At 40.1% G+C, this 14,221-nt stretch overlaps 1 protein-coding gene across 4 annotated transcripts in view; it reads right to left on the bottom strand.

The window, feature by feature from the left end:
* The window catches only part of BRAF (B-Raf proto-oncogene, serine/threonine kinase), a 147,497-nt gene that overhangs the window by 79,970 nt on the left and 53,306 nt on the right, over window positions 1-14,221 (bottom strand). For all 4 annotated transcript variants that reach the window (XM_036328536.1, XM_036328537.1, XM_036328538.1 and 1 more), the window contains exon 3: window positions 7,126-7,389. In XM_036328536.1, coding sequence (XP_036184429.1) covers window positions 7,126-7,389 — 264 coding nt within the window. The remainder of the gene's footprint in view (window positions 1-7,125; window positions 7,390-14,221) is intronic.

Here is a 14,221-nt window from a genome sequence, read left to right as displayed (position 1 = left end):
GTTATACCATTATACATTCCCACCAGCAGTTATTCCACATCCTCACCAATAATTGGTATGGCCACTCTTCCATTTTAGCCATTGAAGTAGATGTGTACTGGTATCTTGTGCCTTTATTTTACATTTCCCTAATGATTTATGATGTTGAGCATCTTCTCATGTGTTTATTTACCATCCATATATCTTCTTTGGTGAAGTACCTGTTCAAATCTTTTGCCCATTTTTATTTTTATTTATTTATTTATTTTTATTTTTTTAGTTTTATTGCTTAAAGTATTACAAAGGGTATTACATATGTCTCCTTTTTTTCCCCCCACCCTTGATCTTTTGCCCATTTTTAAATTATCTTTTTAAAAATATATTTTATCAATTTTTTACAGAGAGGAAGGGAGAGAGATAGAGTGTGAGAAACATCAATCAGCTGCCTCCTGCACAACCCCCACTGGAGATGTGCCTGCAACCAAGGTACACGCCCTTGACTGGAATCGAACCTGGGTCCCTTCAGTCTGCAGGCCAATGCTCTATCCACAGAGCCAAACCAGTCAGGGCTTGAGTTATTTTCTTGTTATTGAATTCTAAGAGCTCTTCATATATTCTGAACACATGTTCTTGATCAGATACATGTTTTTCTGTGGTTTATCTTTTATTCACTTAATACTGTCTTTTGAAGAGAAGTTTTTAGTTTTGATGAAGTCTAATTTATCAATATAGTAGTCCCCTCTTCTCCCTGGTTTCACTTTCTGAGGTTTTAAATACCCACAGTCAACTGTGGTCCAAAGATATTAAATGGAAAATTCCAGAAATAAAAAATTCATAAATTTGAATGCATAGTGGTTCTGAGTAGCATGATGAAATCTTGTGCAAGCCCATCCCACCATCGAACTGGGGCATACATCATCCCTCTGCCCAGTGTAACCACACTATATACACTACGTTCCTATTAGCACTTGGTAGTCATCTTGGTTATCAGATTATTGACAGTCATAGTATTCTAGTACGGTCCCAGTATGTGTTCAAGTAACCCTTACAGTGCATAGACTAATAATGTCACAATGTCTCCATCGTTCAGCTCACAGGATCTCCTTATACAGGCACTGTATAATTTCACATCATCACAAGAAGGGTGAGTAGAGTACAATAAGGTACGTTAATAGAGAGACCACATTCAAATAACTTTTAAAGTATACTAGAGGCCTGGTGCACGAATTCATGCATGGGTGGGGTCCAGGCCGGCCTGCCCAGATTGGGGCCAGCTAGTCAGGAGGAGGGACCGCAGGAGGTTGGCTGCCAGCCCCGCCCCCATGGGAGCCTAATAGGTGATGAGCTGGCAGTGGGAGGGGCCGTGGGAGGTCAGCAGGCGGCCCCACCCCCATCAGGCTGGTCACTGGTCACAGTGTGTGTCATAGCAACTGGTTGTTCTGGTTGTGCCGGTCACTTGGCTTTTATATATATAAAAAAACCATTTTATTAAAAAAAATTTGTTTTAAATGTTTTTATTGATTCTGGAGAGAGAAGAAGGCTGCCTCCTGCACACCCCTATGGGGGATCAAGACTGCAACCCAGGCATGTGCTCTGACCAGGAATCAAACTGGGGACCTCTTGGTTCATGGGTCAATGAGCAACACTGGCCAGGCAAACTGCTCTATTTTATTAATTGTTAATCACTTACTGTGCCTAATTTATAAATTAAACTTCATCAATAACCACTGAGAGTCTTGGAATGTACCCCCCTTGGATAAGAGGGACTACTGTATGTTCATTATGGATTGTGCTTTTTGTGCATATTTAAAAAATTATTGCAAATTCCAAGTCACAAAGATTTTATCCTGTGTTTTCTTCTACAAATTCTGTAGTTTTAGGTTTAATTCTTACTTTTCATTCCTTCCTGTGTTCAAGCAGAACCTGGGAGAGGTAAACTCCTTACCTGGAAAGGTCATTATAGTGCACTCACTCATAGTGTACCAAGCTAGCTAAACTCATAGTTTACCTGAGTGACTTATAGGCATCTATCACACTTTGTATATATTATTCTATTGTTTTCTGGCTTTCTGCAGCTGCTATGAAGAAACTGTTTTAATAATCTAATTGAAATTTTTTTATAGGTAATTTCCGCCCCTCCCCCCAAGTGATCTGGAAGCAATATCCTTTCATTTTGTTACATTTATAAGTATGGATTCAAATATACTTACCAACTTAGGGCTTATGTTGCCAAAATCTTTACACCTATGTCTTTCATAAATATTAGCCATCATTTCTTTAAATTTTGCTCTAATCCTTTATTTCTATTCTCACTTACTGAAACTCTTTTTGAGACACATAATGAAATTGTTCATTCCCTTCTTCATGTACTTAACTTTTCTTTATATTTTCCTTCATTCAGTTGGGTTTTATCAACTTTTTACCTCATCCATTGAAATTTTGAAAATAAATATTATAATTTTCATAAAGCATTTTAACACAGCTCTGTGGTAAGCTATAATGATCTTGACATGTTGAGATGTTTTTTATTCCATTTGTCTTTTTTTAATATGTTGAGATTTAATTTAAAACTAGTGCCCCAGTGCATGGATTTGTGCACATTGAAAGGAAATTAATTAGAAGGTGGCCTGCAGGGTAGGACTGGGCGAGATGGGCCGGACATGCCCTGGAGCCAACCTCCAGCAGTCCCTCTCTCCTGCCGCACCTGGGGCGGTGCTGCGGCTTGGAGGTTGTATGTGGAGTGAGTGGAGTCCCTCGGCAGGTCGGGTCCTTTGACCTGGCCTGCGGGGATCAAGCCAAAACCGGCTCTCCAACATCCCCCGAGGGGTCCTGGATTGTAAAAGGGCGGTTCTCGGGTGATGCACCCCAGAATCAGGCTTCCTCCTCTCTGGATCCGGGTGCATCACCCAAGAACCGCTGCTGCCAAGTCACCGCAGCTTGGCAGCTCCTGCATTGAACGTCTGCCCCCTGGTGGTCAGTGTGCGTCATACCTATCGGTCAGAGTGTCTTCCCCTCTGGTGGTCATTGTGTGTCATAGCTACTGGTCAGAGAGTCGCTTAGCCTTTTATATATATAGATGTTATACTGCTATTTCCTCTAATCAGCATCAATACATTCAATAGTATTTTTTTCCTAAAGACAACTGTTTCTTTTCAACTTTCCAGTTTTCTTTTATTCTATGTTGTTTGAATTCTTCTAACTCTATTAGAAGGAATTCTTCTACTTAGATTAAAAATAATTTTTTCATTTTTTTTCTCTCTCTCCCCACATTTTGTTTTCCATCATATCATTTGACAATAAGTTCCAAATTGATTGAGAAGTCAGAATAGTGGTTACTCTTGAGTGTGGGTCCTGAACTGAAGTTGGAGGGAGGAGGTGGGAGAATACTCTCAAACACTAGAAATGTTCTGTATCTTTTTAAAAAAAGGGTATTTTTATTGATTTCAGAGAAGAAGGGAGAGGGAGAAATAGAAACATCAATGATGAGAGCGAATCATTGATCGGTGGTCTCCTGCCTATCCTCTATTGGGGATTGAGCCCGCAACCTGGGCATGTTCCCAGATTGGGAATTGAACCATGACCTCCTCATTCATAGGTCTATGCTCAACCACTGAGCTACACTGGTCTGGCATGTTCTATATCATAATTTGCATGGCAGTTACATTTGTAGAAAGTCATTGAATTGTACACACTTGAGATTTTTACACTTAAGTTGTATTTCAAAAAAGAGGGGGAGAAAGTTGTAGGCATGATTATAATGCACCCTTAAATATTTACACATGTATTTCCCAAGAATAAAAACATTCTCCTGTATATCACCACACTTTAAAAATTAATAATTCTAGCCGAACTGGTTTGGCTCAGTGGATAGAGCAGGGGTCCTCAAACTTTTTAAACAGGGGGCCAGTTCACTGTCCCTCAGACCGTTGGAGGGCTGGACTATAGTTTAAAAAAACAACAACTATGAACAAATTCCTATGCACACTGCACATATCTTATTTTGAAGTAAAAAAAACAAAATGGAAACAAATACAGTATTTGTATTTGCATATGGCCCGCGAGCCGTAGTTTGAGGACCCCTGGGATAGAGCATTGGCCTGGGGACTGAAGGTTCCCAGGTTTGATTCCGGTCAAGGGCATGTACGTTGGTTGCGGGCACATCCCCAGTGGGGGGTGTGCAGGAGGCAGCTGATGGATCTTTCTCTCTCTTCAATGTTTCTAACGCTCTATCTCTCTCCCTTCCTCTCTGTAAAAAACCAATAAAATATATTTTTAAAAAAATTAGCAATTCTATAACATCTAGTGTTCAGTCAACATTAAAAACTTTCCAAGTCTCAAGAATGTTTTTTACAGCTCTCCCCATCCTAATCTATAACTAGGATCACACACTGTATTTAGTTGTTATGTCTCTTTAGTCTTTTTTAATGTAGAATAATCCACAACTTTTTTATTTTATTTTATTGATTCCAAAGAAGGATGAAGGTGGAGAGAAGGAGAAGAGGAGAGAGAGTGGAGAGAGAGAAGAAGAGAGGAGACAGGGGAGAGTGGGAGAGAGGGAGAGAGGGGGGAGAGGGGAGAGAGAGGGAGGGAGGGAGGGAGGGAGGGAGGGAGGGAGGGAGAGAGGGAGAGAGGGAGAGAGGGAGAGAGAGAGAGAGAGAGAGAGAGAGAGAGAGAGAGAGAGAGAGAGAGAGACATCTATGTGAGAGATACATTGATTAGTTGCCTCCCATACATGGCCCTGACTAGGGATTGAACAAGCAACCTAGGTATGTGCCCTGACAGGGAATCGAATCTGCGACCTTCTGGTGCATGGGACGATGCTCCCAACAACTGAGGCACACCAGCCAAAGAAATCCCCAACCTTTTAATCTCCAACACAATGAGGCAGTTTATCTTAGAGGACGTCCACATTTCTCTTGTTTCCTCATGGTGCTTATCTGCGTGTTTCTTGTAAAATGGAAGGTGCAGAAACTTGAAATTTAACTTGTAACCATTCTTAGCAAGAATACTTCATAGATGATAACTGTCATCCACTGACCTTCCTTCCTTCCTTCCTTCTTTCTTTCCTTCGTTGAATTTATTGGGTTGATATCGTATATAATAAAAGCCTAATATGCTAAGTGTCCGGTTGTCTGGTCATCTGTTCAATCAAAGCATAATATGCTAATGATATGCTAAGGCTGCTCAAATGCTTGCTATGATGTGCACTGACAACCAGGGGGCAAACAGTTGGTGGGTAGGTTAGCTTGGTGCTGGGATCCAGCTGAACAGGACTGAGCGAGACAGGCTGGATATGCCCTGGAGTCCTCCTGCGGGCCCTCCCCAGCTGGCCAACCTCCCACATCCCTCCCAGGCCCTGATCATGCACCAGTGGGGTCCCTCAGCTTGGCCTGCATCCTCTCGTAATCCGGGACCCCTCAGGGGATGTCAGCTGGTTTTGGCCTGATCCCACAGGCCAGGCTGAGGGACCCCACTGGTGCACAAATTCGTGCACTGGGCCTCTAGTTGGTTAATAAGATTATATAGGTTTCAGGTGTACAATTCTATAATACATTATCTGTATATTGTATTCTGTGTTCACCACTCCAAGTCAAATCTCCTTCTATCACCAATTTATTCCCCCTTTACCTTCTTCTACCTCCCCCCCGCCCCTTCTTCTCTGGCAATCACCATAGTACTGTCTATGTCTATGAGGATTTTTTTTTCACCCAGCCCCCCAACTCTGTCAGTCTGTTCTCTGTATTTATGGATCTATTTCTATTTTATTTGTTAGTTTATTTTATTCATTAGATTCCACATATAAGTGAAATCGCATGGTATTTGTCTTTCTCTGTCTGGATTATTTCTCTTAACATAATATTCCCCAGGTCCATCCATGCTGTTGTAAAAGGTAGGATTTCCTTCTTTTTAAAATTTGAAGACCACCTGGAAGTTCTGTTTTATTCCTTCTTAGGAGTCTAATTTAGCTGTTTCTAAATCTTCTAACTCATGAACGGTAGACAGTTTCCTTATATATTTTATAAATTAGGATTTTGAGCGTGTCACAAGGGCATTCTCTCTGTGAATTCAGGGACCTGAATGGGCCAGAGAGGGTTTCCATTTACTTTTGCCCTGTCCCTGAATGCTATTACCCCTCTAGTACCAGTTGTTACATTAATTTCTTGGGTGCAGGGAAATCCACACTTTGATGAGACTAGGTTTATAGTTAAGAGTATACAGGGTACTCTTATCTGGAACCCTGGCAAAGGCAGATAAGTTTCACTGTTATTTATATATGCTGGTGAATAAATTTCCTTCCAGTTCACCCTTTTGTTGAAGGTAAAGCTCTTCAAGGCTCAGCTTTAGGTAAAGATCTAAATTCCAACCATGTCTGTGTCATAAGGCCTAGTCTTATGTTCCCACACATGAATCTTCAAATCCCTTTGTTGGACATGGTGAAAAACTGACCCCACTGGAGGTCACTATAGCACAGGTGAGCAAACTTTTTCCATTAAGAATAAGCATTACCAATGATGCTGCCTGAGAAAAATAATTAAAAACTACTTTGACGTTTTTGGAAAGAAAATGGTTTTTGTTAATATAAAAAGCAATATGCATTATAAAAAGTAACGATGTATAAGGGTGCATTATTTACTAAATCTACTGACAGTACTCGTTGCACTTGAGGATTACAGACCATCCAAAATAATTCTGCAGATTTCTCTGTTCTAAATGCTACTTACAGAGTACTCTACTCTAACGGTGATACCAATGATCAATAATCAAAAGTTATATAAACAAGAGGAAAAATAAATCCAAATAGAGAATTCTCAAGGGTGAAGAATGAATCTTACCTGATAGATGTTAGACAACAAGCAAGCACTAGTCTTAAAATTCTGATTGATTCTGAACTAGTACTTAAACTTGAGCATGGTTCAAGTTTGGGAGGTAAGATTAAGTGTCAAATCTGACACTAAAAACAATACTATTTGTTAGAGTTAAAGAACACAGACTTTGGCACCAAATAATTGTCTTTTCCTCCCTTGTTTAAAATGCTTCAATTTGTAAGACCACTGACTATAAAGTGATGATATATTTCATTTTCAACAAGTGGTCTTTCTGAAAAATACTAAGAAAAGGCAATGATGATATTAAAAGTTGACTCACCACTGTCCTCTGTTTGTTGGGCAGGAAGACTCTAACAATAGGTTTTTGTGGTGACTTAGGGTTGCTCCGTGACACATCTGTGGGATTTTGAAAAACTGAAAGAGATGAAGGTAGCACTGAAAGGCTAGAAGAGGAAGAAGATGTAACGGTGTCCGTTGATGCAGAGCTAGAAACAGAAAAATCAGTTCCATTCCCCAGGGATTCCAATAACTGTTGTTCTCTTTGTTGGAGGGCATCTAGCTTGCTGGTGTATTCTTCATAGGCCTATAAAATAAAGTAGATTTATAGTGAATCTGGAACTCTTCCTGACAGTAACAATAGAAAACATAAAATTTAAGTCCTCGATTATAATCTCTTTATAATTTAGCTTACAGGGTTTTAAGTTATAAGTTTCAAAATAAGCACTGGAAGTACTGTAAATGACTACTTTTACCTTTAAATTGATATATCTTTTGTTATAAAATACTACATTATATTACAATGAGAAACTGACAAACACATATAAAAGAGATGTCTATAATATCTATGAGTATTAATAAAAGATAGTATAAAATACTATACTACATCAAGGATAAGTACCCTCTTCATTAAAATTGTTTCCCCCCTCAAAAAAAATCTGTTGGCACAAAGTTTCACACTCCTCTCCCCCTGCTCTAAGAACAGACAAACAAGTTGAAAAGGAGATGAGGTATTAGATTTGTCAAAAAAATAAGACTCAGGTACACAGTGCCAGATCTCACCACTACCACCAAAATCTTAGAAGATGTATAACTGCTGTCTTCCTTCTGAAATAGCTATCAATTAAAATTCTTTATTCTTCTCACTATGGATCTCTGATGACCTCTTTCCTCATCAAATACTGCTTAGAGAATAAAATTTTATTTGAAAAGGTGGCTTACACACTGCAGTCAAGAAATTCTGGGACCACTGTCCGTTCTGACTAAGACTATCAGATCAAATTACCACATATACCATATTCTAAAAGTAAGAAGAATCTTGAAAACAGAATGATATTGAAAGTAAAGAGATGGAATGAATTGTGACATATACATGTCCATAGTTCTTTAAGGCAGTTGTAATCATCCCATACTATGGTTTACCATTTCTCCCTTAAAGATGCAGTACTATAACCATTTATCAAAGGCTACAGGGAAAATAAAGGTTTAGAAATGACAATTCACAGCTCTCAAGGAGTTCATTATTGGGCTGCTGAGAAGCAGATGAATATATTTTTATTTGTATTGGTACTATATGTGAGAAATAAACAAAGAACATTCTTGATACAAGAATGAGAAAGGAGGGGGGTCTTAAAAGGCTAGCATTTATTTGGATGAAGTAAGTGGGGAGAAGAGAGGACTGAGTACAGGATAAATTGTGTAATAAAGTAAGGAGGCAGAAAATTTTAAGACACAGAGGAAAAACTATAAACTAGTATAGCTGAATGTCATAGGTGGGACACAGTAAGGGATCAATATATATTTGTGGCATTTAACTGAAGACTAGGAAAACAAACTTTAAGACTGAAAATGTGGGTAAGGGACCAGATTAGAGAGAGAGAGAGAGAGAGAGAGAGAGAGAGTGTGTGTGTGTGTATTAGAGGCCTGGTGCACAAGATTCGTGCACTCGGGGAAGGAGGTGTCCCTCAGCCCGGCCTGTGCCCTCTCACAGTCTGGGAGCCCTGCGGGGATGTCTGACTGATGGCTTAGGACTCCTTCCCATGGGGAGTGGGCCTAAGCCATCAGTTGGACATCCTTAGCGCTGCCGTGGAAGCAGGAGAGGCTCCTGCCACCGCCATTGCTCTCACCACCCGTGAGCCTGGCTTCTGGCTAAGTGATGCACTGACCACCAGGGACAGCTCCTGCGTTGAGTGTCTGGTCCCTCGTGGTCAGTGCGCATCATAGCGACTGGTCGTTCTGCCGTTCAGTCGATTTGCATATTGGCCTTTTATTATACTAGAGGCCTGGTGCACAAAATTTGTGCGGGGGAGGGGGGTGTCCCTCAGCCCGGCCTGCACCCTCTTGCAATCCGAGACCCCTCAGGGGATGTCTGACTGCCAGTTTAGGCCCAATCCCGCACGGGTCGGACATCCCTCTCGCAATCTGGGACCGCTGGCTCCTAACTGCTGGCCTGCCTGCCTGATCACCCCTAACCACTTGCCTGCCTGCCTGATCGCCCCTAACTACTCGTTAGCCTGCCTGATTGCCCCTAACTACTCGCTAGCCTGCCTGATTGCCTCTAACCCCTCTCCTGCCTGCCTGATCGCCCCTAACCGCCTCTGCCTGCCTGATCACCCCTAACCACTCTGCCTGCCTGCCTGATCGACCCTAACCACCTCTGCCTTTCTGCCTTATCCCCCTAACTGCCTCTGCCTGCCTGCCTTATCCCCTTAACCACTCACCTGCCTGCCTGATTGCCCCTAACCCCTCTGCCTGCCTGCCTGATTGCCCCTAACTGCTTGTCTGCCTGATCACCCCTAACCACCTCTGCCTTGGCCCCCGCTGCTGAGGCTTCATCTGGAAGGTTGTTTGGCTGTCCAGTGTAATTAGCATATTATGCTTTTATTATTATAGAAGATACCATGTTACGAAGCCTGAACTTCCTTCTACAAGGAAGGAAGAATTATCAAAGGTACAAGAGAATGAAGCAACATTTTCATTTCAGAAAAGGCCACCGCACCTGGTATGCTAGATCTTACCTTCTATTTTGGGGGGGAAAAAAGAAAATAAAATACTAAAATGATCTACTGAGGTAAATAGCCTTCATTACAGCTTACTAGGGGCCCTACCCTGACCTTGAAATATTTCATAGCATTCCAGGGCATAAGAACCAAATTGATTAAAAATTTTCTTATCTGTAGTACTATATAAATTTCAGTTCCAAGTGCTAATTATTTACGAGCAGCTCTTTCAATATGCTCCACTTTATTGAGCCTTCAGTAAATACATATTGAGCATACATGTGCTTGGCACTGTTTGGGCTCAGATCACAAAAATAAAGACCAATGCATTTCCTACCCTTTGAAGATTGTAAACATGCAGTCAGAGAGGCAAAAGTTCCTCCTTGCATAGATCAAATATTCTTATTTATTGGACAGCACATTCACTACACAAAGTTAGCCTTAGGAAAAGAAACACATGTAAACAATAAAACTTCTGAATATTATTTATCAAAATGTTTTTCTTAATTTTTGAAAATACACTATTCCCTCAATTGTGGATTACAAACTATTATTTCACTGCACTTATCAGTACCTCTTCCTTTCTTTCTTTTGTTTTTATCGATTTCAGAGAGAGGAAGGGAGAGGGAGACAGAAACATCAATGATGAGAGAAAACCACTGATCAGCTGCCTCCTGCACACCCGCCCCTCCATAGGTGATTGAGCCCACAATCCAGGCATGTGAACTGACCAAGAATCAACACTCAACCACTGAGCTACATGGGCCAGGCCCTCCACTTTTTCTTAAGTACAAAACATTTACTTATTCTACCTCTCTCCATTGTTACAGCTGCAATCTACCACGGCACTTGCCTACCGTGTTTTGTACCTGGCTTGGTTCATTTCACCCTACTATCCTGGCTGCATTCAGTGTGGATATTGATTACTAGGTGTACCAGTTAATAATGCGGATTTTTTTCAATAGATGGAGTTACACATATGTTGATATATATGTGATTTGATATGTGTGCTATTTTATTGTATTGACAACAAGCTTTAAAACTTCATATGTTGCCGAAACCGGTTTGGCTCAGTGGATAGAGCGTCGGCCTGCGGACTGAAAGGTCCCAGGTTCGATTCCGGTCAGGGGCATGTACCTGGGTTGCGGGCACATCCCCAGTAGGGGATGTACAGGAGGCAGCTGATCGATGTTTCTCTCTCATCGATGTTTCTAACTCTCTATCTCTCTCCCTTCCTCTCTGTAAAAAATCAGTAAAATATATTTTAAAAAAAACAAAAAAAAACTTCATATGTCAAATTTGCTGAAGGTGTTAACATCATAGATATTTTTACGCTTAAAAATGTCAAATTTCTTGCCAAAAAAAGAGCATTTGCGGGAAGTTTTAATTCATTACTTTATTTTGAAGAAAAAGTTATCGTATACTTTGGGAAGCTTATGGTGAACATGCTCCATCTCAAGACACTTGTGAACACTGGTTTAAACGCTTTAAAAGTGATGATTTCTATGTGAAAGACAAAGAACATCCAGGTCAAACGAAAAAGTTTGAAGACCAACAATTACAAGCATTATTGGATAAAGATGCGTGTCAAACTCAAAAACAACTTGCAGAAAGACTAAACGTTCAACTAACAATTTACGATCATTTACAAACAATGGGAAAGATTTTAAAGGAAGGAAAATGGGTGCCACATCAACTGAACAAAAGACAAATGGAAAACCGAAAAGTCATCAGTAAAATGTTGCTTCAACAGCACGAAAGAAAGTCTTTTTTTGCATCGAATTGTGACTGGTGATGAAAAGTGGATTTATTTTGAGAATCCCAAATGCACAAATGGGTTGATCCAAGTCAACCATCAACATCGACTGCGAGGCCAAATCGCTTCGGAAAGAAGACAATGCTCTGCATTTGGTGGGATCAGGAAGTTGTGGTGTATTATTAGCTTCTAGAACCAGGTGAAACCGTTAATACTGATTGCTACCGACAACAAATAATCAATTTGAACCACGCTTTGATCATGAAATGACCAGAATGTGCCAGAAGACACGGCAAAGTAATTTTGCTTCATGATGACGTACCATCACACAATTCAAAACCAGTTAAAGACACGTTAAAAGATCTTGCCTGGGAAGTATTAACCCACCCGCTATATTCACCAGACCTTGCTCCTTCAGATTACCACCTGTTCCGATTGATGGCACACACTCACTTTCTGAGCACTTCAAAACATATGAAGAAGTGGAAAATTGGGTTTCTGAATGGTTTGCCTCAAAACAAGAAAAGTTCTATTGGGACGATATCCACAAATTACCTGAAAGATGGGGGAAATGTGTAGCTAGCGATGGACATTACTTTGAATAAAACACTTTTGATGTTTCTCTTGAAATTATTGTGTTTTCTTTGATTATAAAATCCGCCATTATTTACCATAGTACACCTAGTTCTCTTTTAATACTCTTGCCTTAAAGTTCTTTATACCTTGAATCTGTAAAGGCATTTATTTCCACATTACCTTCAAGATCCAGAACTATACTATATCGTTCTTTACAAGAGTTCCAAATGATGTCAAGATCTGTTTATAACCTCCCATACCACTATGCACACACACTTATCCCACCTTTTTAAGCTTCCATCTCACTACCACATTAATGTGTTCATGGTCAATATTAATCCCTTAAAGTTTCTCAGATTTGGTTTGTTGTCTTACTTCTTTTAAGTAATAGTGACTCATTTCAACAATGCCACTGGTAACATCTTAGATTCTATGGCTAATTCTCATTGTTTTACTAACTTGCTTGTTAAATACTAATCTTGGGAAATTCCTACCACTCAATTATTCCATTCTTCCTCTCAGGTTACTACATATTGATTGAAAAAATAATGAAACTAGGCCAATTAGTTCCATTATTAATTCACGGAACTTAGTCCTGCATACTATTGCCTGAAAAATGTTACTTATTTTTAACATCCTATTAAATTCTTCCCAATACTTATTCCAACCTTTCCCATGCTTCTCTGGCTCCTAACTTCATCCCTGCCCCCCACTTTTAATTCACTTAGAAAATAGCAACACCTTCAAATTTACTCTGAAGATCAAAGCCAACGTAGTACTGGAGTAAGGATACACATATAGAACAACACAACAGAATTAGAGTCCAGAAATAAAGCCTTGCATTTATGGTCAATTGATTTTCTATTACTTTTGCTGCTTTTTAAAAATCCTTACCCAAGGGTATGTTTTCTTGTGTGTGTGGTTTTTTTCCTATTTTTATTTTAGAGAGAAGGGAGGGAAAGGGGGAAGGAAGGAGGGAAAGAGGGAGGGAGGGAGGGAGGGAGGGAGAGAGGGAGAGGGAGGGAGATAGGTAGATAGATATCGGTTGCCTATTGTATGTGCCCTGTTCCTGGGAGTGAACCTGCAACCTAGGTTATATGCCCTGACAGGCAATCAAACCTGAGAACTTTTGGTGCATGGGATGGTGCTCCAACCAACCAAGCCACATTGGCCAGGGCTACTTTTGCTTCTTTAGTACAGCCATGAAACAAGAACAGATTAGTATGTCTTCTCATATCTCTGATGTTAATTATAATTTTCTTTTGCTGTCTGCACATATTTTCACCATTTCTGTTGTTATATTTGTTAAAAAGCTTTCTTCACATTTCTGTTTATTATTAGATATCCATTCATATTTAAGAGTTAAAGACTCTTGCCAGCCGGTGGTGCTCAGTGGTTGAGTGTTGACCTATGAATCAAGGGGTTGCTGGTTCAATTCCTGGTCAGGGCACATGCTCGGGTTGTGGGTTCAATCCCCGGTGGGGAGTGTGCAGGAGGCAGCCGATTGATGTTTCTCTCTCATCGATGTTTCTATCTCCCTTCCTCTCTCTGAAATCAATAAAAACATACTTAAAACAAAAAAAGACTCAAGATGTCAATACTATCTAAAGCAATCTATAGATTCATGCAATCCCTATCAAAATCCCAGTGTGTTTGCAGAAATAGAAAAATCCATCCTAAAATTCATATGGAATTTCAAGGGATCCCAAACAGCCAAAACAATCTTGAGAAAGAACAAAGTTAGAGGTCTCATATTTCCTGATGTCAAAACTTAGCTTTTATTATAGTAATCAAATCAGTGTGGTACATGGCATAAAGTCAGACATATAGACCAATGGAGTAGAGAGCCCAGAAATAAATTCTCACATATATGGTAAAATGTCTTGACAAGCACACTTATCAAAATTTCCATTCAATGAGAAAGGACTTTCAACAATTGGTACTGGGAAAACTGGATACGAAATGCAAAAGCTGGACCTTACCTTACATCACAAATACAAATTAACTCAAAATGGATCAAAGACCTAAACATAAGAACTAAAACTATAAAACTCCTAGAAGAAAACATAGGGAAAAGCGTTATGACA

This window comes from Myotis myotis, unplaced genomic scaffold (assembly GCF_014108235.1).
Source record: "Myotis myotis isolate mMyoMyo1 unplaced genomic scaffold, mMyoMyo1.p scaffold_m19_p_11, whole genome shotgun sequence".
NCBI classification, from domain to species: domain Eukaryota; kingdom Metazoa; phylum Chordata; class Mammalia; order Chiroptera; family Vespertilionidae; genus Myotis; species Myotis myotis.
Note: the sequence above shows the minus strand (reverse complement) of the source record. Positions and strands in the feature narration are given on the sequence as shown.